We start from the raw sequence: 25,341 nt of genomic DNA on the forward strand, positions 1-25,341 counted from the left end.
TTGTTTTTCAAACTTGTGCCACATACACATATTGCAGTCTGCCCTGAGTTGTCTCAGCCTTTGTTATTCAGGTGCAGCCAGGGTCACACTCCTTTTACTTTGTGTGACTCACTGTGGGACTTTTTCTTTCCCTCCTTCCAGTGTGCACCAGGCCTTTTACAATGTCCCATTATAAGACCAAACTAGGTAATTTAGTCAGTGCGGTGACTCACGGTTCAACCTCATAATTGTACACCCAAAAGTAATTACAAGAAACCTTACAATGCACATACCCGCTTCATACCTGTATGCCATCAGAATCCAGACGTTTATTTTCTCAAATCTTTATTTTAAGGTCAAAAGCAGAAGCATCACATTTTATTTCATAAAACCTCAAGTACATCACTGTCAAGTTCTGGATAAATCTCATGCCCAGAGTGAACCATTCACTTCCCAAACTAACAAACTATGTTCAGCTAAATACAAATGAACAAGGGAGGCTATAGGCCTACGTCATGGATATGCATTCACATGCATACAAATGTAAATATAGAAAGAATAACTGTTGTGAACCTCAAACGTTGAAACTTCAGTTCTATGGTTGCAAGAAAATCCAACAAGTTATTATACCACTACATACGTACTGTACATACATGATAATTATATTGACCTTTGACAGTCTTAACTCATTAATGTGTCTAATTGTCATTACATTCTTAGTTGTCATATGCTGGATGCCCATATCTTGAAAAGTAATGCCAGCAGCAGTGTGTACAATTCCCGTTGACTGTTGCCTGTCGACTTTTGATACCACTGGTTACCCAGCAACAACAAATATTTTTGATGTAGATTAAAAGACTATATTAAAAGTTGCTACTGGGTAAAATCAAATATCAAAAGAAAAACTTTCATCTTATGCAGTTCATTTTACTTTGCAATATGATAAATTAGTCAGTGGCGCTATTATCTACAATTTCAGCAAAACCTTTTTTTTTTTTTACTTTTCTTACTTTCAACAACTTTCTGGTAGAAAAAGCCACAACTTATATCTGGCTTTGTCATGGGTATATTGCAAACAAGTATATAGGCGGGAAATAAAACATAGGACTAAACCTCTCAGAATAGGTCATTAGGATTTGGGGGTCACACTCGCCGTGATACAGAGAAATACAGCCAGTGACAGGCATGCCTCTGCCTGCTTGGTGCCATGTTGATACCTGGAGGTTGTGGCCCCGACTAGAGTATTTTTCAGTGATTGATGTTTGAGGGCGTGGCAGGGGGCGTGAGGCAATTCACGGCAACAAATCTTCCAGGAGCTTTTTGAGACAGGCTTCATTTTAACTTACAACTTGATAACCTCCTGCTCAATTTGTGTGCACAGTCACTCATGTGAAACAGCCAGGCTTTTGACGCTGCAGCAATTGTAGGATTTGCGCTCCTCTGTGGGGGGGCTTAGCGTCTGTCTGGGCAAGAGGGTCATAGTTTGTGTGGGTTAACGGTATATATCTAGGCCTATATATATATATATATATATATATATATATATATATATATATATATATATATATATATATATATATCGGCATAGCGTTGGGCTAGATCTAGTTCCAGTGGGATTTTTTTTCTCTTTTTTTCTTTTGTCTGTTTGTTTTCTCTTCTCGGGTTTGTGAAAGAAATCCAGACGTACTATATTTCGCTTAGCTCAGCAGATCAGATTCACTTGGCGATCCAAGTATTTTTCGTAACATATCTTTACTTTCTTTACAACATTCTTATACATTAAGGCAAATCATTTAAACAAGCGGTCCCAATTAAAATGTCGCCCATGGAGTTTAAAAAAAGAAAAAGAAAAGCGACCACTGAGTTTGAAGCACAATAACAAACCAACAGGAGCATTTAGAAGTCTGTTTGAGAACATTCATATGGACATATTTCAGATGCTTGAACCCCCTGCTGCTTCACAGGCATAGTTTAGCAATTTGTAATCAACTGCAGTTTTTTTTGTTTTTGTTTTTGTTTAGGATGGGACAAGAACACTCCCAGATTTGATTTAATTAAAAAATGTAGTATCCTCGTTAATAGAGGAAATTCCCATCTTTAATCTGATATCATCACATCAGCAAAAGCATGATACAGTACAACACAAATATGCAATATAAACCTCCCGGAATAAACCCAACACAAGCTTCAAAGGAGCATGACCATTGTTGACATTTCAGCATGGCTACAATCAGTCCTCCCACCTATCCCAGCGCTGAGGCAAATTTTCTTGTCATCAGCTTCCTGAAAAGCTCCTGCTCTCTCTATCCTCTTACACTTCCATTCATGACTCACACACACACCCATACACTTCAACATTCACAGCACCCACAAGGCTCTCTCTATACAACGGCCTGATAGCTCTCATTTCTACCTGGTATTTACATAATTATTAAAATGAAAGTGATTCGCTGGTACTCGCTAGGTAATTTAATCAAGCCCCCTTTTTAATGATTATCAAACACATTTGTCACAGAGTATTGGCGGTGGGCTGCTGCACACCTTTTTAGATTTGCTTTGCTTGGCCTATTGTTTTCCTTCTAATTGCCGGTTTCCTGTGGAGGTGAACAGGGTCTCTTTGGACGTCTTTCCGGGGGTCTTGAGCACCAAGCAGACGGATATATATATATAACATGCAGCGTCCTTCCACATTCCTCACCTCAAAACAGTGCCATCAAATCAGCTTCCAATTATAAATGAGGAGCTGCAGATGGCACACACACACAGACACACACACACATAGATACACAGATACACAGACACACAGATACAGACACACAGACACACACAGACACACACACACATAGATACACACACAGACACACACACACAAACACACACACACAGATACACAGACACACATATACAGATACACACACACACACACACACACACACACACACACACAGTCGATTATATTTTGTCCCTGATTCTAAATGATAGCAGTGCTCTAAAGGAACGGTTGTTCATTTAGCCTTTCAATTTCCTGCAGAAAGTGAGATGAGAATATCGAATTAAATACCTATTTAATGTCCTGTCTGCACAGTTAATATTGAACTGCTCATTTTACTCTGTCAAAAGGTAACACAATCTACCCTACAGGCAACCTTTAAAGCTCATAAGACATCTCATTTTTGTGTGTAATCTGTATCAAAATGAATGTGTTTTTAAAGAATTACACAACCTGTTTTTTGGCCAGGACAAAGTCGCAAAGCACCGTAAGAGACGCCAGGAACTTATTGGTTACAGTGTCGGTGGGCAGATTTTTGTTATTTTTGACAAAGCCAGGCTAGCTGTTTCCCTGTTTCCTCTCTAAACTGAGTGATTGCTGGATTCAGAACTACATAATTAAGAGAGAGAGAGAGAGAGAGAGAGAGAGAGGGAGAGAGAGAGAGAGAGAGAGAGAGAGAGGAGAGTTGTATTGGTCTTCTCATCTAGCTCACGGCCAAGAAAGTAAATAATCTTCTTCACCACAAAATGTTAAACCGTTGCTTAAAGTGAATGTGGAAAACCATACAATAGTATGTCTCTCACCATGAATTACGACCTTGAGTTTTTTTTCACAGCAATATACCTTTTTGGATCTTCATATCTGCCCTTTTCATACAATGGAAATAAATAATGAAAAAGAAAGACTTGTTCCTTTATCGTGGGGTGTGATTCTAATATAAAATCATTAAATGAAACGTTTTACTCTATGTCACAAATAAAGCATCCCCCCTTTAACCTCACTTCTTAGTTCAATGATTTACAGCACCTTGAGTCACACCTTTCAGGCTTTAGAGTTCCATTTAAGTATCTAACGCATAAAGGTGGCTCATAATGTTTAAGTCCTGCTAGTACGTACTGAACCAAGGGCAAGTTGCCCTCACAAAGGCAATCGAATCGTGCCATGCTTGCTTCACTACATGTTGAAAGCAATTCTACCTTTTTTTTTCTCTCTCGCAGTAGCACGTAGACCATGTTCTTTTGTTTGGATTAGGCCCTTTTGAGGCTTTGGCGGCTTTCTAGTCCACTGGAGATTGAGCACAGAAAAGAGTATACTGTAGGTTTGCCTTCTCGCCTGGAGGACTGAGGTGAGAACTGCTTCACTGCTCCAGGACTTATGAGGCAGACTGCATGAGAGGCCACATCCCAGACCCTATTGCCCGGAATCAGACCCAGCAGAGAGACAGACAGGCAGGGTGGGAGGGATGGAGGGAGGGAGGGAGGGGCAGGCCGAGGAAATTTAGAGATTAAGAGAGTCCATACAGGGCAACAGAGAGAGAGAGAGAGCGTATTATGAGTAAAGTGTGTGTGTGTGTGTGTGTGTGTGTGTGTGTGTGTGTGTGTGTGTGTGTGTGTGTGTGTGTGTGTGTGTGTGTGTGTGTGTGTGTGTGTGTGTGTCTGTGTGTGTGTGTGTGCGTGTGTGTGTGTGTGTGTGAGTGTGTGTGTTCACAGAAAAAGTGAAACTGGAGCACACGGAGAGTATCTGCCGAGAAGACTGTCTCCAAAGTATTATTCTAAACTTTTGACGTTGATTGTTACAGTTGTTTTGAAGCTGTGGTGTGACTTGCAGATTGAGCGAGAGAGGGAGAGAGAGAGAGAGAGAGAAAGAGAGACAGAGTGAGAGTGAGAGGGAGAGAGAGAGAGGAGGGTGAAAATGTGGTTCCAATCACTCACAAAGATGCTTTTGTTCTAGTAGCTGGGGCCCTCTCTCTCTCTCTCTCTCTCTCTCTCTCTCTCTCACTGCCACACATGAAGTTGTGCAGTTTCATCCACTTTCTCATCACTCCCATGACTTATCTGGGAAGGGGTTCTCGAGAGGGAAAAAGCGTACCTGCGAGACACTCATAATCTGAGCATAGTTACTTACTCACTACTAAAAAATTCAAAAGGACAATGACTCAGCGTTTGTTTTTTGAAGACGTGCATTGTTTAAATGTTGCGTATGTGTACTTTTTTTTTTGTTGTTGTCTAAGTTTGAGGTTTAATCAGGAGCTTATTTCTTAAGCAGCAGCCACTTGGAAATCAGAATTCTCTCTGGTTTTATCCCCTCAACACGATATCATGTGGGTTTGGTTTTGGAAAGTATTGCAAAAGCTTTTTGCTCTCCATGCCAGGTTTGTTTGTATGATGTTGGATACAACAGAGGCGACATCTGTAGCTGCAATTCAGGAACCTCAAAGTATTTCACTGCAATCTTCCTTCCTTCCTTTATATAATAATATTTATTTTCACAGATCAGAGCAGAATGAATGGGCACTTCAATGTTTTTCTACCAGTTTAATATTATTAAAAAAATATGTATTTTGGGGGAGGGTATGGATGAAGAGGAGTTGTGTAGTTAATTTTTTTAAACTTTTGCTTGTAAAATATGTGATAGTTATTTATATACTTCATTTGGGGTCGTAAATAACTTCGGGATTGCGGTTTGTAAACTTATATTTAAATTTGGGAAGTCAAAGTGAAATGATAAATGAGTGGGTATAGAGGAGAAGTGAGAAAGGGCAGGGCTATAGAACTTTTTACCTCCACCTACCCCATTTCAAGACTGTTATTCTTTAGCTTGGTTGTATTCTTAAGTTTTTTTTTCTTAATTTTTCATGTTCGAAATTCATTCACTGGCTGAAGTCCAAAGTATAGGCAATTTCAACACTGCTCCGACTATAAGCCCATTAAATACATATGCTGTATATTCTTTTGCAGACACTACAGATAGAGTCCCAGTCTCAGTTCAGTAGACTGATTGATCAGATCCATGTTGACACGTGCATCAGCAGATACACAGTATGTTGTGTTCTTGTTGTTTTGAGTGAGTCAATATACAGTTTATATACAGCCCACTCCAGCAGCCACAGACACGGAGGTGACCGGGTGAGATGTTGCTAGCATCGCTCTCTGTAAATGTATCTTGTGACTCACGGGGTCTGCCTGGACCTCAGTGCTCCTCCATGCTTCTGGTACTAGCAGGCCCTCCACAGCTCTCTTTCACACACACACACACACACACACACACACACACACACACACACACACACACACACACACACACACACACACACACACACACACACACACAGACACACACACACAGACACACACACACCAAATATGCATATTCATATTGATTCAGCATTGCTAGTCTGTTCACAGGAGAGAAGATGCATAAATGTGTAAAGCTCCTTCAAACACACACACACACACACACACACACACACACACACACACACACACACACTCACACACACATACGCATACTCATGTGCACAGACCTTGTGCTTACTCTGTCCAGATGAGCATTACCGTATGAAATATACTCTTGAAACTCAAGAGTTTATGCCAAACACTACTGTACCACGCCAAGAATAACCTCTTTGTGTGTCGCTCTGCACCCTGGCTCACCTTGTGCAAGTATACATATACCTCTAGGTTTTTGCTTAGTATTCACGGTGTGTGCGTGCTAGTGAGTGCACTTCTGTGTGTGAGTGTGTGTGTGTGTGTGTGTGTGTGTGTGTGTGTGTGTGTGTGTGTCAGCGCGCATGTGTGTCTGTAATAGGCTTAGGATGATGGGGTATCTCCCAAAAACCAAATGTCACAGGGATTTAAGCGTCAACAGTGACTTTCCTCCCAGCTGACTAATGGAGAAGTTCACTAAAAGCACTAGATTAAACAAAGTTTCAACTTACCAAAAAAAGCATCCAGACAGTTTCCATTTTTTATTTCTCCCCCCGTGGCAACACACCCACGATGCATTGCAAAAGTTTAAAGATAAGCTTTAGGGCATGTGCTAAACCAGCAAGGGAGAGAGACATCAGGAAAACTCAGGTGGTGAGAGAAAAAAAGTACATATAAGCCACACAACTAATAGTTCTACCATGTAGAGCAAATATTCTATCATTTCATAAGACAATCACCTGTAGCCTATTCTATTCACTCTGTCACACTGGCTACAGGTAGCTCGCTCAGTGCTCTGTGGACTGTTCCACAGTACTCTCTGGCCCACCCTGTTGGTCGCACTCTGTCAGTGGACCACACAGTAAATGTTTGTTGCTGGCTTTGTGTTTGTGAGATGCTGCTTGTTTTTGTCCGGTTTGTTTACTCCTCCTGGTGGCCACTCTCTGCATCACAACACATGCTGACCTCTGTCTGGGCCTCCTGCAGGACTGACACAGGCAAAAGGAAAAGCCTCTGGAGCAGCAGTTTATCATCTGATGAGGTTTTCATGTCTGGTGGTACGTCAGACTGATTAACTACTACTAGTGCGATGGAACCATAGGAGGGTTTAATACATTATTTAAAGGCTATATGACTTGGTTTGTGTTAGGATCCATGTGTATTTGTATGAAGGCTATGGACTAAAAGGTAGTATATTATCTGTAGCTCTGTATTGCAAATGATCAAATGAATGGTTTCCAATGAACCCTCCACCAACAGACTATTTTGAACGGTGGTTGTAATTTTTTTTGATAGTCTTTTTTGTTTTAGACATGTTCAGTACATTATAAAAGACCAGTTCAGCGATGGTCTCAAAATGAATAACAAGCATAACATATGTTTCAGGTATACAAGTCGTTTTATAACAGTTTCACCTGTACAGTATGACTTAGGGAAATATGCTCAATTCAAAAACATTCAGCCTCCCTTGTTTGTTACCAGTAGTTGCATTTATTAGTTAAAGACAGCATAAGTAGAACATTCATATGGAAAGTAGTCTGGCAGAGATTACAGTGGAAATGAAAGAAGCTGCATTTGAAATGGTAGATATTTTGATAGTATAGCACTGCCTGTTAGCACTGATATGTAGTCTTATCTTAGTAGTGTGCAGGGTGAGGACATAGGAACAATAAATATCATGCAATTAAGGAGAGACCCAGCCGGCAAGAATATAGTAATTTTTTTCAGATTTTTGTGTATTTTACTTCCAAAACATTTCTTCATTTATACCAGTAGATCCAAAATGTTCATTTAGGTGTTTTTTTTTTAACTAAACCTTGCCTGTTTACATCTGTATAATTCCCATATTCAACCATTTCTTACGGCCATAATCTCAAGAGTTTCAAATCTCAATTTCTAAAGCGCTTACATCATCTTAACTTTCCAAAATAATTCTTATCACTATTCTGAAAGTTATTACGAGGGAATTGTTAATTAATTGTTATTTGTCCAATTTATGATAGCTTTTGTTCTTAATAATAACATGCTGAAAATGCATTTTGAAGACCTGTCCATAGTAATATTGTATTTATTAAATTAAAAGAAGGCTGTATTAAGAATCTGGTCTGTAGAAAACATTGAACTCTAATATGTTGTAAAAATGAAAATTTGAACTCTGGCTTTATCCAACATCTGACTTTTGGTTTTTAAAGATATGCAGTTTAAAAAAATCAGTTAGATATAGTAAAATGTATTCTAATGTTTCTGAACTGATTCATTTCATACTTACATTGTATGTCAACAGAATTGAAGCTTTAAAGGGGTAGTTCAGGATTTTAGACATAGGGCCTTATTCCCAAGTTAGCCTTGGTGTTCTTTATCAGTGGAGACAGTTTTCAACACATTTAATTCAGTCCTTCTAGTTGCAGAGTGCGCTCGTGCTAAGCTAGCGCACGGCATCGGGGGGATACCTAGCTGCTACTAAAACAGTCTTACTCACTCCACAGTACACCCGAGGCCAATCAATTATAACGCCAGACTATCGATGTAAATGTCTGTGTTGATAGAATAATTTTAGAAATAAAACCAACCTCGCATATTGCATTTTGAGGGACTTTATTCCTTGTAGGCTGCGGCAGCGGCGGACTAATACCTAGGTTACAGGCTCTATAATAGTTTGTTTACCTGCTGCTGCCCGTACCTGTACGAGCCGGAATACACTGATGAAGAATTGAGAGGGATGCTCAAAGGGCAGAAAGAGAAAGAGCGTCTGTAGAGACAGCCCCCGCTGGAGCTGCAGCAGAGAACCGGGACAGAATGACGGTAGACTGGTGGCAGTGCAGTTTCAGTTTCTGTCCCACGCTGCTCTGTTTACTTTCTGCTGTAGTGATTCGGTTACACAGCAAAGTAAAAGTCCGCTGCTGCTAAGAAAGTAGTCCCTCAAAATGCCATAATTCATGTGATGCGAGGTTGGTTTTATTTCTAAAATTATTCTATCAACACAGACATTTACATCGATAGTCTGGCGTTATAATTGATTAGCCTCGGGTGTACTGTGGAGTGAGACTGTTTTAGTAGCAGGCTGGTATCCCCCCCGATGCCGTGCGCTAGCTTAGCACGAGCGCACTCTGCAACTAGAAGGACTGAATTAAATGTGTTGAAAACGGTCTCCACTGATAAAGAACACCAAGGCTAACTTGGGAATAAGGCCCTATGTCTAAAATCCTGAACTACCCCTTTAATGTAGGACCCCTGTTTTGAATTGGACTATTCTGTTCACATGTATTCCATGGACTATGGACAGTCTGACTACCTCTAACCACCTATGCACTTTACTTATGCACTTCAACAATGCACTTTATACTCATACTGCATTATATGGACCCTTCAGAGCTATATGCACTTTAAAAATTGACTGAATATCTAACTATGATGATCAACTGCAATCTGCTTTAACAAAAAACGTTTTATTAATAGCACTACTGGTTAGATGCTAAACTGCATTTCATTGTACTGGTTGTCCTTACTTGTGCAATGACAATAAAGTTGAATCTAATCTAATCTAATGTATTATGTCCAAACCATAACATATATTTAGTATATATTTCACAATTAAGTTTACTCACAGATTTGGGTGCAGTTAAAAAAAGAAATTCTAGATCATTGAAGAAAGGCAGACTTTAACATACAAGTCATATGACCCCTTATATATCCTATGTTATCTACCTTTCTATTGAGCAAAATCATTTTGTGACCCCTTTGACGGCCCCACAAGGCTGCTAACCACAGCTGTATATCTCTGGAGAAGAAAAACAACAACAAAGACGCAGTGTGGGACAGTGTAATAAGTATTTTATTGCATTTTATAATGCCATTGTCAATAATTAGTACAGATTACATGCAACTAGACCTACTGTACAGTTTTTTTATTGTCTGCATGGACAGACACAAGAAGATTCAGGTTACAAATACACAGATATATGTGTGTGTGTTTTTTTTTTATACAGCATGAAGGAAAAGGGCAGTGACTGGCATTACATGGCTACCCGGGGTTTGGAGAGGGTCAGAGGGCTGGGCTCCACTGTCTGTCTTAAAGCCACCGCCCGCCCAGTCCCTGTGCCCGCCATTACCTCGGGCCACACTTTCAAATAACAAGAAACAGAAAGAAAAAAAAAGATAAAGAGAGGTAAACAAGTAAACTGAAACTAAGAAAACAATTCAGAGTCACTGCTGAAAATGTACACACGTTCCTAAGGTTACACCAGAGGAGAGCTGAAGTGGTAGTTCCATTGGATTCTGACTGTCTATACTTGATAATACAGTCAGGCAAAAAAAATGCTCCACTTTTTGAGAGTCCCTTCCCCCTCTTTATAACATGACACCTCAGAACTGTCCAATCAACACGTCAGGATTTGGGCTCCCCTTGTGTCCTTTTGAGTCAGTCACCAGTCAATAGCGTAAGCAGGCTGGCCCTTATACAACACCATTTAGCATGGTCGCGCGAGAGATAACAGCTATCATCAGCAAAAGGTGATCAGTGAAAGTCGATGGAGAGTTTTGGAAGTATAGCTTGGTTTTTGTTGTTGTTTGGTTTTAGGTTGTGGCATTGGTTACAGTTTGGTTACAGTTCAAGGAATTTGGACTAAGCAAATGGGTTTGCTCGCAATGCCTTTGGTAGTCAGAGGATGAGCTGCATCTCTCGGAGCCATTTCCAACATTTTGGTAAGTGAGACTATACGCAAAAGAGGAGGAGTATCGAAAATGCAACAGTGTCAAGTCTTTGAAGTGTGGGACTGGGAGATGAGGTCACCACTATAACCAGGGGTGTGGCTTAAAGTGACAGCCCCATAGCGACGGCAGATGATTGACAGCTCTGTGGGTCGGAGCATAGCACAGGAATGACAGGGGTCAGAGGGGAGGGGGTTACAGGGAGCTGGGGACACATATTGGCACCTGAGAGGACCAACAGCAATACCTTTTCTAGAGCTCCGCATTTTTTTTAAAGCAAGAGAGGGGCTACATATTCTTACATATTTTTTTCTCTTTTCTTTTTCAGAGGTTTTGGTCCTGTCTTTGAGAAAAAAAAAGTCCTTCTGAGGTATCAATACAAGATGAAGTAACTTTTTTTTTTTAAAGTTTGTTTTCCATTAGTTTTTCTTTTCTTTCCTTAAAAATGCATAAATGCAGTACAGAGACAAAAAAGTATCAAAATAGACCTAGCTAAGATAAATATACAAACAGGTGTTACCTAAACCACTGATCTAAACTTTTATTCTTGTAATTTTTTTAAGAGATAATACACTTAGAAAATCATCGTCCCAGACGTTTTATGAAGAACTGAAAAAAGTGAAAAAAAAAAAAAAAAAAAAAAAAAAACTAATACAAACCAAGATACCTGCAGCACTTAATATGATAAATACATATACTTCAGCATTAGCAGTACAGTATAGGAATCAGAGCTGAAAGCTTTACAATAGCTAAACAGGTGCAGAAAAAACAAAAACAAAAGAGAAACTCAAAAAAAAGACAAAAATGTGAAAAGAAATGCCCTGGAGAGATAAAGTCAAGCATTAATATACAACAATACATCATGTTATGCCAAAGCTGGAGAAAAGAACAGAAGTGTTAGATGGCGACCTGTGAACAATCTATATCTTTATAAAACAGCTTTGTTTACAGGTGTACCTTAAAGCACGAGTCAGAGATCATCTATGTACTGTAGTATGCAGCAGTTCCTCTTGGTTTGGATATTACTAGTAGTAGTGATGAGTTTCATTAAGTGTGTGTTAGTCCTCTCTCAGCGCCTCTGCGAGTGTTTTGGCCAAGCGGGTGCGGCTGTGTTGTGGGTCTTTGGATAACTCTGTGTGTGTCTGTGTGTGTTTGTGTGTGTGTGTGTGTGTGTGCTGGCAATGATATATTTTGCTGATCATTCCACCCGACAAACCAGCAACACAACTTTAGCCGTTAACGAACAGCTTCCCATTAGCTGAGATCCATGAACATGCACACGTACAGTCAAAGCACACAGTCCAGTGGCTGTTCACTTAGCTCAGTGCTAATCGGGATTGCTGAATATGGTCAGTTTTACACACACACACACACACACAGCTGATACAGAGTGAGCACGTCACACCACACTTTGAGACGTAGAGAGTGCTTTAGATGCGGTTTCGGGTAGAGGTAGTCATTTTTAATTCCATGGAAAAGTGAAACGTCTCTTATGTTTTTTTTTGGGCTCAAGCAGATATTTTTAGGGAGTCCAGATAGCCAAATACCTTTTGTTTTCTTGTTTTAAATACAGTAAGTTAAACAACAATTTTGGCATTTAGTTATTGTCATCCAGGAAGAATGAAGGGGGGAAAAACAAGTATTGAAGAGAGTTCAGTCTCCCATTGGCTATATGTGTTGAACCATTTTGAAAAGGAGGTAGTGTTATTTTTTGGTTTTTTATCTTGTTTTTCAAGATGCCTGTCTGCCACGTTGTACTTTGTTAGAAATAAGCCTTAGCGACAGGAGGCAGTCCTGTTGGAACACAAAGTCATCAGAAAGGTTTCGTTCATCAAATAAGAAAAATCCTCTGAAGTGCAAGAGATAGTTTTTTTCCCCCCCGAAAAAAGTATGAAAACATGAGCCCAGCTTTTTTTTAATTACGTGATGTCCCTTGGTTGTTTTCCTCTTACATTGGTATATTTTAAAAGTTATTTTGAGTTATTCCCCTCTTTAATTTTACACATGTATGCTTTTGGAATCACTTTTTTTTAAACAGTACACTTCCTCTTCCTGAAAATACTAGGTATGGATCAAGAGGGTATCGTTGCTTCCGTGATTGAAAAAATTCCAAATGTTTATTACTACGGCACCAGAATATAGGTAAAGCCAGGTTAGTTTGACAGAGCAGAGTACATTTCTCTATGTTTGGCCTCTGAGGTTATAAACATACATGTATGTTGTGTTCAAATGCCTGGTTTTTGGGCCTGCTCATACAGTGAAGGGCCAGTCCTATTGTGTTTGGAACACAGTTTAGCTGAGCGTGGGAGAGACAGGGTTTCACCTCTAAGTGCTTCTTTTCTTTTCTTTTATTTTCTCTTTCTTTACTGTTTTTCAGAGGAACTGTGCGAGGCTTTATTAATACTAGTTTTTGGCCTCATACCTAATGTGAGTCAGTCGTGACCGTTTAACACGTGAAAGCTTCGATGTCGCCAAATAATTCTGGTTTGCTTTTAAACACTTTGGTTTTTACGAAATGGTCAGAACTGTACGTCATGTATAAGTTCAATGCGATAGTTATATGAATACAATAATAAGAATTCAAACTCCTGGTTTGTTGACTTCTGGCCAATTCTTTAAGAAGAAAAAATAAAAACTCATAAAGGGCAAAATAAACTACAGGGTTTTTGGTTTTCTACATATTTCTTTGGTTACCTGTAACAAAAATAAAATGGGAATAAGCAGATAATAGATTAAAATAAATGTTAAAATTTGGTATGGCACTGAAGAGAAGAGTAATGCTTTTCACGAAAAAACAAGAACAAAAACAAATTAAAAATCTCTCATGCTATTCCTTTTACACAAACTCACACAGTGAATTGCAGATAGCTTCTACACAGTAACTATTACAACCATAGAGCTTTGAAATCGCAGGTGAGCAGAGTTGCCGCATTTGGTGTCCCACAGAAAGAATTCCCCCCTTATTTGTTTAATATCAATTTGGACACAGTTCCAGGCAGAACCTTTGTGGGCTGAGGTATTCTCTGACTGCAGTAATAATATATATATATATTTAAAGCATTACTGATATTTCTCAACTAAATACACACAACCAAAAAAAAAAGTGAATGAGAGAGAAATAAAAAAAAGGTTTCAGCTGTTAAATAATCTGTCTGGATAATGACAACTTTAAGTGCTATTTTCCAAATTTCTTTCCTGCTACACTTTGGACAAAAAGGGAGAGGGACAGGAGTGGGGGTCAGGTATCACAAGTTGGGACAATACTGCGCTTTCTTATTTTTTGCCAATACTCATTTGGAATGGTGTGAACAGCCAGAGTAAATCAAACAAATTACAATACACACACAAAAAAAAACAGCATCCTTAGAAAAAAGGTACGTCGAAAACAGAACGCCACCATGGAAATATTGATCCTCAAAAATAAACAATGATAATAACATCAAATAAAAAAAGAAAAGGGAAATGACAAAAGCTACCACATGTTTTTTTTTCTTGTTATATTCCATAATCATCAACAGTTTTTCTTTTTTGAAGTCACAATATTTCTGTAGACGCTCCCTCCCTCAATGCGCTCCGCTTCCCCTCGCTTCTTGTAGTTCTCAAAGTGTTCCAAGCTCATCCCTCTCTCCGTCCACAGAGGAGAGGAGGAGAGGAGGAGAGGAGGAGGAGGGGGGGCAGCACCAAATGGTCCTTTTCCTGCAGTCTGTTGGGGGGGGTGGGGGGGTGGTGGTGAGAAGGGATGGATGTGGGGGGTGGAAAGAATATGTCTTCTTTTTTTTCTCGCTTAGAAGCAAAGAGTTTAAAAGATGTCAGTAAGTGTCTTGCTGGGGGGCAGAATGTTGGACCGGGTCAGGGGCACCTCTGTGGGGGTCAGCCTGGGCCTGGACACATGGAGCCTGCTCTGTAGAGAGGGTGGAGCACTGTTGGAGGTAATCTTTGAAAGATCTCTTCCTTCCTTCCCATCTTGACTGTTTCATTTCAATCAAATCAAAGAAAATGAAAAAGCAAGTGATTGACTCAAAGAGGGGGACGAAGGAGAGGTGTACTGGTGACAGCCCCAAATCTATATACACATGATCCTGTGTGTGTGTGTCTTTCTGTTCCACACACACACACACACACACACACACACACACACACACACCTTTGTGTCTTCTATAAGACGGCCTGCCAGGCAGCCCGAGACAACAGTGACGAGGGTGCGAGTGGTGGGGCGAGGAGAAGAGCGTGTGTCCAGGCCTATACAGGTCTCTACACAGAGGCTGATATGACCAGGGTGCATGATGACACGTGGCTTGACATGTATGTGTGTGTGTGTGTGTGTGTGTGTGTGTGCGTGTATTTGTGTGTAAGTGTGTGTGTGTGTTTATGCATCGAGTGGTGTTATACCTCTAAGCCAAACGTTGGAAAAAGAAACACATGGAGGTAAAGCAGTGCTCCACACTCTTTCGTTTTTTTTATACGTCTGTAAGTAACGGAGGTCGTCTAACCCTGTTTGGAGTTTTTTCTCATTGCGTCCTTGGTTGTTGCTTGCATTTTCTTTAAAAAACAAAACAAAAAAAAACATTCTCTTTTTTTTTCTTCTTCTATCTTTTCTTTTTAAGGGTATAGCTATGTTGTTCCTCTTGATGCTGACCAGAGGGCTCAGTCAGTGGGTTTTGGTTGATGTCTGGCTATGTCTGCTCCCTCTGATCTCCATCTTGGATCAGTGTCCTACTCCATGTCCTCGCTGGGGTCGTCCTCCAGGTCTCTGTCGTCACTGGGCAGCGGCAGGTTGTGTGTGACAGCGGCCAGGAGAGACATAGGCCGACAGTCCTCCTCCAAGTCAGTGGGCTCCTCCTTCACATGCACAGGGTGGCTGCTAGGGGAGGCCATATAGCTGGTAGGAGGGGCAAAGAGAGGGGGGGGGGGAGGGGGGGTCAGGTCATGTTTTCACTGCCACCATTCACAATAGTTAGTTCACCTAAAACACATTTCTAGAGTTCTATCCAGGTAGTTGGGTTAGTTTTTCTTTTGGAAAATTTGCGTCTGCTGTATCGTCAGTTGTTAAGTATACTTTGGTTGAAGGAGGTTGGAAGTGAAACTGTGTTGTGTATTTTGTCTGGGAAGACGCCTTGCTCAATTTCTGTACATGTTATGTTTTGCAAAAAAAAAAAAAAAAAAAAGATAATGCAAATTGTATAGAATAATTTTTTATTTTGGATAAACTGACCGTTTCATAATCTAAAATATTAGGGAAAAAAAAATTTATATTTGAATTTTTAGTGGAAGAGCCCTTTGATTATAATATAATATATTATACACTCTCCAGGGGGGAAGGGAGGTTTTCTTTGATGATTTTCCAGGTATGTTCTCTCTCTAAATGATTTATCTTGTCAGCCTTTCCCCGGTAACACTGTGTCACTGATAATAATGCAATTTTTTGAAGTCTAACACACTGGGCCCATGTGAGCACAATACATTTTCGGAAATGCTCAGCGGAAGGAGTGAATAATGTAAAATCAGTCTTGGTGTGTGTGTGTTCGCGTGTGTGTGTGTTCGTGTGTGCGTGTATCAGTGTGTATACCTGTACTGTTGCGGGCTGAGCGTGGGGCTGCAGCTCCCGTTGCTGTTGACCTGCTCCACGGTGGAGCTGACATCATCGTGGCCCACATGCAGCATGTTGAGGCTGGCTGCTGAGGGAGCCAGCAGGGAAGGGTTGAGCAGGGACAGACTGCTCTCTGCCAAAGCCGCCTACAACACACACACACACACACACACACACACACACACACAGTTAGTTTTTTAATTTAATTTAACTGAATAAAAAAATAGGATGTATCAGACTAAAGAAGCTAAATGATAATGGCAAGAAGGGTATACTATTGATGAATACAATTAATGAAATTATGAATGGAAAGTATCTGTCCACCAAAACCACTATATTAAATTATATTATATTATATTATATTATATTATATTATATTATATTATATTATATTATATTATATTATATTATATTATATTATATTATATTTAAACTATTAATGCTCTTTTGTTTGTAAGTTGAATTGAGACATAACTGGATGTAAAAACACAGTTTGATACATAGTGACAGCCACAATGACTATGTTATATCAGTAATGCACTGATGAGAGCTCTTCCACATGGGAGCGCATTTCAATCCACTAACTTTGCTAGTGAACTTGAAAAACCACTAGAGGGCAGTTACATACAGTACTTTCCCCCAGCATGGCTTGTTGCTTGTACATTAAACTCTCCATCACCAAGTGTGTGTGTGTGTGTGTGTGTGTGTGTGTGTGTGTGTGTGTGTGTGTGTGTGTGTGTGTGTTGAAGTCGAGGTTGTGACTTTTGATGTGAACACACACACACACACACACACACACACACACACACACACACACACACACACACACACACACACACACACACACACACACACACACACTGTTGAACTATAATGTATTCTGAGGAGAAAAACAATTGAACCAATGGGGTAGCAGCTATTGTCACTGCTCCAAACACACCCATATGATCCAGCTGTTTGTAGTAAGAGACAGGTCAGCCACTGGTGAGTAAAAGACACTCACCACACCTCCCCTCTCAAACAGGATAAAAAAAATGTAATATAAAAAAAAGACAAAAGGAATTCTCACCGGCTCAGAGGTGGATTTTCTAGGACAGGCAATAATTTTATGCGGTAACCTTAATTGACAACTACTTGATGCTATAAATCATCTCCGTCGCAAAATTGCATGCGTGAGTGGGTCTGGTGTGTGTGTCTGTGTAGGAGTGGAGAGATGGGTCTAGTGTGTGTGTGCGTGTGTGTGTGTGTGTGTGTGTGTGTAGAGGTGGTGAATGTGTGAGAGTGTGAGGTGGGAGGTGAGAGTGTGTGTTGGTGGTGTGGGAGGAGGAGGAGGAGGATGGAAGTGGTGTGCGCGTCGTTAGGGAATCTGCTAATTATAAGAGGGAATTGATATTAGTGCCCCTGATTGCAATGGGCTGCCGTGTGTGTGTGTGTGTGTGTGTGTGTGTGTGTGTGTGTGTGTGTGTGTGTGTGTGTGTGTGTGTGAGTGAGAGAGAGAGAGAGAGAGAGATAGAGACATGAATGAGGGAGAAGGAAAGGGCATTCCTTACCTGGTAGCTGGCGTTTAGGGCTCCAAAGCCCATGCCTGAAATCATGTTTTTCACCAGAGTAGGACTTCTGCACATACACACACAGATGAAGGGAGAGAGGAAAGAGGGGGGGGGGGAGTTAGAATATCACAGATTGAGCACATATGTGAAAAGATGTCACTTCAGCCAAAGCACTCTGACAAATCCTACAAGTATGTTTGTTACAAGTAGAAACATACACAGACTGTAAACAGCTGCTAAAACACACACACATTTGAAAGTGTTTCATATCTGGCGTGCAGGTGTGTGTGCCCGCCTGTGTTTGTGTGTGTGTGCCCGCCTGTGTGTGTGTGTGTGTAATTATCCCTGGTTTCTCTGGCGGTTGGATGGAACATCTGTTTACATACACTAACAAGGTTTTTTCCTCTCCTGCATCTCACACAGCTGCTTACTAATGGTGTCGACAAACATGGGGGAAAAAAGTAAACTCACACACACACACACACACACACACACACACACACACACACACACACACACACACACACACACACATACGGTACAGTGCGAACAACATAAGCCGACAGCCCTCTTTTTTTTTCTTCTTTTTTTTTGATTGCTGAGTTGGCCTCTTGGTAATAATAAAGGGTCCATTTAGGCAATCATAGTGCCAGCACCCATAAGCTCACACTCACGTCAACCTCAACTGTGCACCAAGAAAACAAATGTGTGTGATACAGTGTGTGTGTGTGTGTATGTGTGTGTGTGTGTGTGTGCACTTACCCGGTCATCTTTGGTGGTCTCCTCTTTTGGTATTCAACTTCATCCACAGTCCACACGGCCCCCTTCACGTTCTCAACACGAACAAAACACTTGTGCAGACTCAGGTTGTGGCGCACAGCATTCTGGGGGAAAGGAAAAGAGAGAGAGAGAAAGAAAATAAAGATAAGTCAACAAGCCCTTAACATATGTATTTATTTTTTAAATCTATTATTTAATGTTGATTTATTCTATTATTTAATACTTTTTGAGCTATCACTTTTATTTTCATTCTAACGGCGTTGACATTTTCTCCTTAGACATTTTCTACGCAGACATCTACATCATTTTTACTTTTTCAATTGAACTGAACAGTCTTGCTTGTAGTGGAGAAAAACACAACCGTGGGATATATGAAATAATTAAAGGCATTCTGACCTTTATCTATAAAGTCACACATAGTTTAATGTTAATATTCCCTAAGGTCTCGTGTTAATTTCATGATATTCCAGGACTTCCATAGTATCCCGGCGGGAAATATACCCGTAAAACAGTAACTCAACCCCAGCTGAAAACGGTTTATTTTTGTTCCTTTTTAACTTGAAGTTCTTCCCTAGCTGGAGGTAAGTACACTTACTCAGGGTGTGTTCGGTATACACAATGCTTTCCAGCCTTGGTGTTAAGTTGCCTTTTAAGTAGCGCGACCGGAGAATAAAAATGTCCTATTTTTTACCCATCACCCTTTTCTACACATACATACTGCAGCTCTGTCGAAAGCGGCAACACAGGGTAGCTGTACTATAGTAGTGTTGTTTTATCTCTGAATTTTTGTAATCAGTCATCATCAGCACACACAGAGAAGCGCACACACACACAAGCACAAGCACACACACACACACACACACACACACACACACACACAAGCACACACACACACACACAAGCACACACACAAGCACACATACACGCACACACACACAAATACACAGGCACTCAGACAGGCAAGCAGGCAGGCACACCGCTATCTTGGTCTCACCCCCCCCAGGGACAGGCCTCCCTTTTCATCTGCTATTTGTAGTTTGTTCATGGCCAATTTCATTACCAATTTTAATTCGTCTATAATTAAATCCTGCATATTCTCTCTGACACGCTGTTCTAAGCCGAGAGGGAGGGACAGGCCAGGCATGCATCACTCCTCGGCGTAATTACACACGCAGATACACACACGCGCACACACACACACACACACACACACACACACACACACACACACACACACACACACATAATTACACAAGCCATAATCAGCGGAGGAACCCTTTCTCCCCCGCATCCCCTCAACCCCCGAGCCGCGATGCTAAGTTTTGTAAATGAGTCTGACCCCAATCTGCGCCCGCCACCCTGACAGTGCAAACACACACACACACACACACACACACACACACACACACACACACACACACACACACACACACTCACACACACACACAAACACAGACACACAAGCCAGACACCAGTGCCGCTATTGCAGTGCTATTTGCATTCGTCTCCGTGATGAAAGCCTAATTCTTCCAGTTAAAACATTAGCAGTCATTTACAGTGGGTCACAGCACATGTGCCACTCATCTCCACTCCCTCCGGCTGAGAGACAGAGAGAGAGAGAGGTGGGAATCACGACCGGGGTCAGAATTTTTGGAAACAGGAATGAATTGTGTATCACACATTTTTCTATTTTTACATAAAAGCCGAAATATCATACAATGGAAACATTACAAAAATAATAGTACTGGTCAATCAAAGTTAAGGTCCTGCAATGAAAATAAAGTGACACTAGATGAGTATTATTTTTCTGTAATGCGGAAAACAGGCACCTGTGAGGGTTTCACTTTAAAATATGACATCACTGGATAATTATTACTGATGTATTAATGTGTAAGCATTTAGCTGTTGTAGTAAGCCAAGGTGATGGCAATTTTAACTCTTTATTTTACTGTTGGATAAGTTTGTAACAATATAGAAAATTTGAATAAAAATGTAAGAAAATATTGACCTGCAAAGTCACTACTTTCTATAGTAAATAAATGTAAATAACTGTTGTTGAGTAAGAAGAACCATATATGGGATACATGATAATTTAAAAAACATTTGAAATTATAAGAAATTAACTAAACACAATGGGACACTGCTTTAAATTCTATAAAGTTTAACACAAAATAAAACCTTGTATTTTCGGCCTCAGACCCCTCACCTTGAAATAACACTCAACACACATTTCTCCTCCACCCTCAATCATCCCTTTCTTTTTCTCTCTTTCTCTCTTTCTCGTCTCTCCCTCGTTCTCTGCCCCTTCCTTTCTGTGATCAATGACTTCCGCTCCCTGACACCGCTGCTGTCCTCATGAAATATAAGAGCTTATTAAAGGACATACATCTCTACGGGCCTCAGTGACTCAGTGAGCTGCTATATAAATACATAAGGCCAAGCCGGGGCTATATTTAAAGTTCTGCACAGGAAGAAGCACACATGAATAGTTAAAATTCATAAAAGTCAGATGAGGAGGTAAAGATATTCCTGGCTGCCCCCGTCTCTTAACCTTCTCCGCACCCTTCCCTCCATCCCTCACTAACCCCCCCCCCCCCCCCCGACCCCCCTCCTTGGTTTTGGGCTATTAGAGGTCTATTCTCACCCCTCCTCCCCCCTTTCTCTCACTCCTTTGCTCATTCTGTCACTTTTCCCTCTCTCTGGAGGAACTGACACTCAAATTAGTGTGAGGTTTCTATAGAAATGGGTCAGCACCTACAATATCGGGATCATGCCAGGTGTGTGAGTGTGAGTGTGTGAGAGTGTGATAGAGAGACAGAGAATGAGATGAGATGAGATGAGGAGGGAGACGGAGAGAGAGAGAGAGAATTCAATGTGTGTGATCATGAGCAGTGTGCGCGAGTGTGTGTCAGCCTTGTATGTGCGTCTCTGTAATGAGGCTGTATAGCAGCTAGGTGTGGCTCTGTAGGGCTAAGTGGGGCCGAGTCTCCATGTGCTATGCTGGAGGTGAGAGAATTGTTTAGGGCTGAGAGGGAAAGAGAGAGTAAGGAAGACAAAGGTGTCTCATAAAGGACAGAACCAGCCGATGACTGTCAAATCAGTCATATCTTTAGCATACCATTAAAGCATGTGTGTGTGTGTGTGTGTGTGTGTGTGTGTGTGTGTTATTGTACTTGCATCATTCTGAGCACAAATAATAACTGTATGACTTCAAAGTGAATCCATGTTCTGCCTAGTAAGGTCATTTTGGACAAATATTTCAAATAAGACCGCAAAGGCAAATTCTGTTTCTCTCATTGTGGTCTGACGAGTCGGAGCATGGCATCTGCTCGAGTTAGTTGGGGCTTCATCCATGGGCAAATACTGTATATATATATAACTATGGGCAGTCAATAAGGTTTGCTTTACATTTTTGCTGCAATAACTGAGCTTAGGACGTTATATCACTTCTGAAAGTAACATCAGGGCTAGACGTATATTTTCAGGACTTGAATTAGTTAGTTCAATAGAAGGCCTTGGCTGAATTACAAGTGTGAATGTGCATATTATGAGCGTTTACCTTCCATGTGGCTGTGTTTCTCCTGAAATAGGCAAACTTTCTTGTAAACCAGTTGTAGATCTCATTGAGAGTCAACTGTCTGTCTGGGGACTCCAGAATGGCCTGAGGATGGAGAGAGACACGGTGTTAAGAAGAGAAGAGAGGTGGAGAGGAGAGAGAGAGAGAGATGGACAAACGGGTCATTGTAGAGACTCACATGACGTATAAGAGAGGCGTAGGTAAAGGGAGGCCTGACATCAGCGTTCTTGTAGAACTCACAGTTCTGAGCCAGCTCTGAAAAAAAAAAAAAAAAAAAAAAAAAAAATGCACATGACAATTTTTTTAATGAACTGATGGAATTTTAACTTTTTTTTAATGTGCGTTAAAATAAAACAAATTAGGAATTGAAGAAAAAGGAAACAGTGTATATGTCAGTATTTACCTGAGGCAATGGGGGTGCAGTACTTGTCGGAGTTGCGCCTGCGTATGGGGCCAACCCCGTGCGAGTGGGAGTGGGAGTGTGAGTGTGAGTGCAGGCTGGAGGAGCTGATGACTGAGGGGCCCTGCCTCATGGGGGTGATGGGGGCCGCAGCTGAGGTGGGGGGGTGAGACAGACCGTCGTGGTAGGCATCGCTGTCCCGTTTTAACAGAGAGCCACTGGAAGCCAGGTTCAGCTAATGACACACACACACATAGACACAAAAACATAGAACATTAGGGTCATTCATTTAGCCTTTATGCGCCAAAGGAGGTTTCACACTTTTTCTACCTGTTAAACACAACAGAATGAGTTTCGATGATGTCCTTTTGATGACATATACCTATATAAAGGTCATGTAGACTGGTGCCGACTGGTGAAACTTTACTTTGCAAAGTGTTAAACTAACTTAAGGTTGGCTTGTCTAGCATGAATATAAAAATGAAGAGTTTCTGTCCGGAGGGTGAAGCATTGCTTTAGTGCAGCTATATGACTAATGTCTGTTGAGTGCTGCTGAATCCATTTTACAAAGAAACATCATCTACACAAGCTAGGACCAGGGTCAGGTGTTAATAACAAGACATTGGTTTTCACATGCAAACCCAATCTCCTCCAGGAAAAGAGTCTCTAAACACTTTTACCTCAAAGTTATACAAGAAGAGTATTATGTCTGAGTTTGAAAAACTCAGAATTGAACAAAGTTAGCAATATATGGAGCATACAAAATGATGCAAACATACAGAACCAATGGCCGACAGAGCCTACCACTTTTCTGATGCTTGAAAAAATGTCCAACCATTCATTTTATGTCATTTCACCTACATCTATTAAGGGCACAATATCCATATAACGTTTCACTACTAATGCTGACTCACAATACATGAAAAGATAAGCCCCCACACATTACCTACGCATCTGTGTCCCTAACCGTTTACAAAACCCAAACCTAACTAAACCTGCAACCTACATTGTTATGCAGAACCACACACACTCACACACACTGAACATATATTTATACACACAGTGCTGGCTGCAATTAACCCTGCGCTTACAAATACAAAACCACACGACAGCATGTTTGTAGGAAGGGGAACACACACATGCACTTTGCGGTGGCGAAGTCTTCACGGACCAATACGGCCCAATTAGGCAGAGCCTTGCACGCGCACACACAGACACACAGACACACAGACACACACACACACACACACACACACACACACACACACACACACACACACACACACACACACACACACACACACACACACACACAGAACCAGTACTTCCTCAGTCTCTGTGGGACAGCCGTTGCAAGGCTCCGAGTTTAGGACTAATTAAAACCACTATGTGTGTGTGTGTGACTGTGTGTGTGTTGTCTAAATGTATGTAAAATGTGTGAATCGCCCTCTCTGTCCTCTTTGCCCCCTCTCTGTACCATTTAAGTAGACTGGGGGGGGGGGGTGGGGGGGCTGTTTAACAGGTACTTCATTAATGCTGCAACCCTGCCACATCACCACGGCAACAGTGGAACCCTGTTAATTGAGGCCAAGCTTTGTTTCCATTTCCTGACGCCCCTCCCCTGCCCCTCCTTCTCCTCCAATCCCTGACCCCGAGGCTCGTCTCCAGCGGTGACAGAACACGCCTCTTCCTGATTTCCCATTAGATGTTAATAGCAGCTGATCCCCCTGCGATCAACACATCAGCCAGACACACACACACGAACACGAACACACACACACACACACACACACACACACACACACGAACAGACGAACACACACACACACACACACACGCACACACACATTGCCACTCGGCTGCACCCATTTATATCCCCTCAAATTAAGACACTCCACCCCTAATTGACAATTAATTTCAACATCTTCATATTTTAATAAGACTCCTCGTCAATCTGAATGATGAAATATTCATTAGAAACCTAATAACAACCTCACCAACCCGTGTGGACACACACACACACACACACACACACACACACACACACTGACATATACACACACACACACACTGACACACTAACACATACACACACACACACACACACACTGACACATATACACACACACACACACACACTGACACACTAACACATGCACACACACTGACACATACACACACACACACACACACTGACACATACACACACACTGACACATACACACACACACTGACACATACACATCACGTCAAATTTCGATCCCATTTGTAGGCAGACTCAGCACACACTGAAAAACACACGAAAGAACACTTTGGCTGGTCTCTTCCCATACGAGCATTTTTATTTTTTTTTTCTAATACTGAATCGAATACAAAGCAGAAGTTCAACTGTCTGGGACACAGTTTGGATGTACGACAAGCTGGAATTTACGACTTTTGTCTGTGGAACGGGGACATTGTGGTGGAAAAAATATGAAATGTACAGCACAGTGACACGTTTCAGACAGAGGATGAATGAGAGGGGCGAAAGGAAACGAGAAAGACAGGCAGAGAAATGAGTGTGGAA

The 25,341-nt window shown here is 41.2% G+C and overlaps 1 protein-coding gene across 2 annotated transcripts in view; it reads right to left on the minus strand.

Annotated features, from left to right (window-relative positions):
* Positions 1 to 10,140: 10,140 nt before the first annotated feature.
* foxp4 (forkhead box P4) overlaps positions 10,141 to 25,341 on the minus strand; it is a 98,530-nt gene continuing 83,329 nt past the window's right edge. For both annotated transcript variants that reach the window (XM_080026267.1, XM_080026266.1), the window contains exons 12-18: positions 22,779 to 23,010; positions 22,554 to 22,630; positions 22,358 to 22,459; positions 18,781 to 18,902; positions 18,019 to 18,085; positions 16,448 to 16,614; positions 10,141 to 15,760 (exon numbers count right to left, since the gene is read on the minus strand). In XM_080026267.1, the coding sequence (XP_079882393.1) occupies positions 15,595 to 15,760; positions 16,448 to 16,614; positions 18,019 to 18,085; positions 18,781 to 18,902; positions 22,358 to 22,459; positions 22,554 to 22,630; positions 22,779 to 23,010 (933 nt within the window). In that variant the 3' untranslated portion in view covers positions 10,141 to 15,594. The remainder of the gene's footprint in view (positions 15,761 to 16,447; positions 16,615 to 18,018; positions 18,086 to 18,780; positions 18,903 to 22,357; positions 22,460 to 22,553; positions 22,631 to 22,778; positions 23,011 to 25,341) is intronic.

The sequence above is a fragment of the Ammodytes marinus genome (assembly GCF_949987685.1).
Source record: "Ammodytes marinus genome assembly, chromosome: 4".
In the NCBI taxonomy this organism is placed as follows: domain Eukaryota; kingdom Metazoa; phylum Chordata; class Actinopteri; order Uranoscopiformes; family Ammodytidae; genus Ammodytes; species Ammodytes marinus.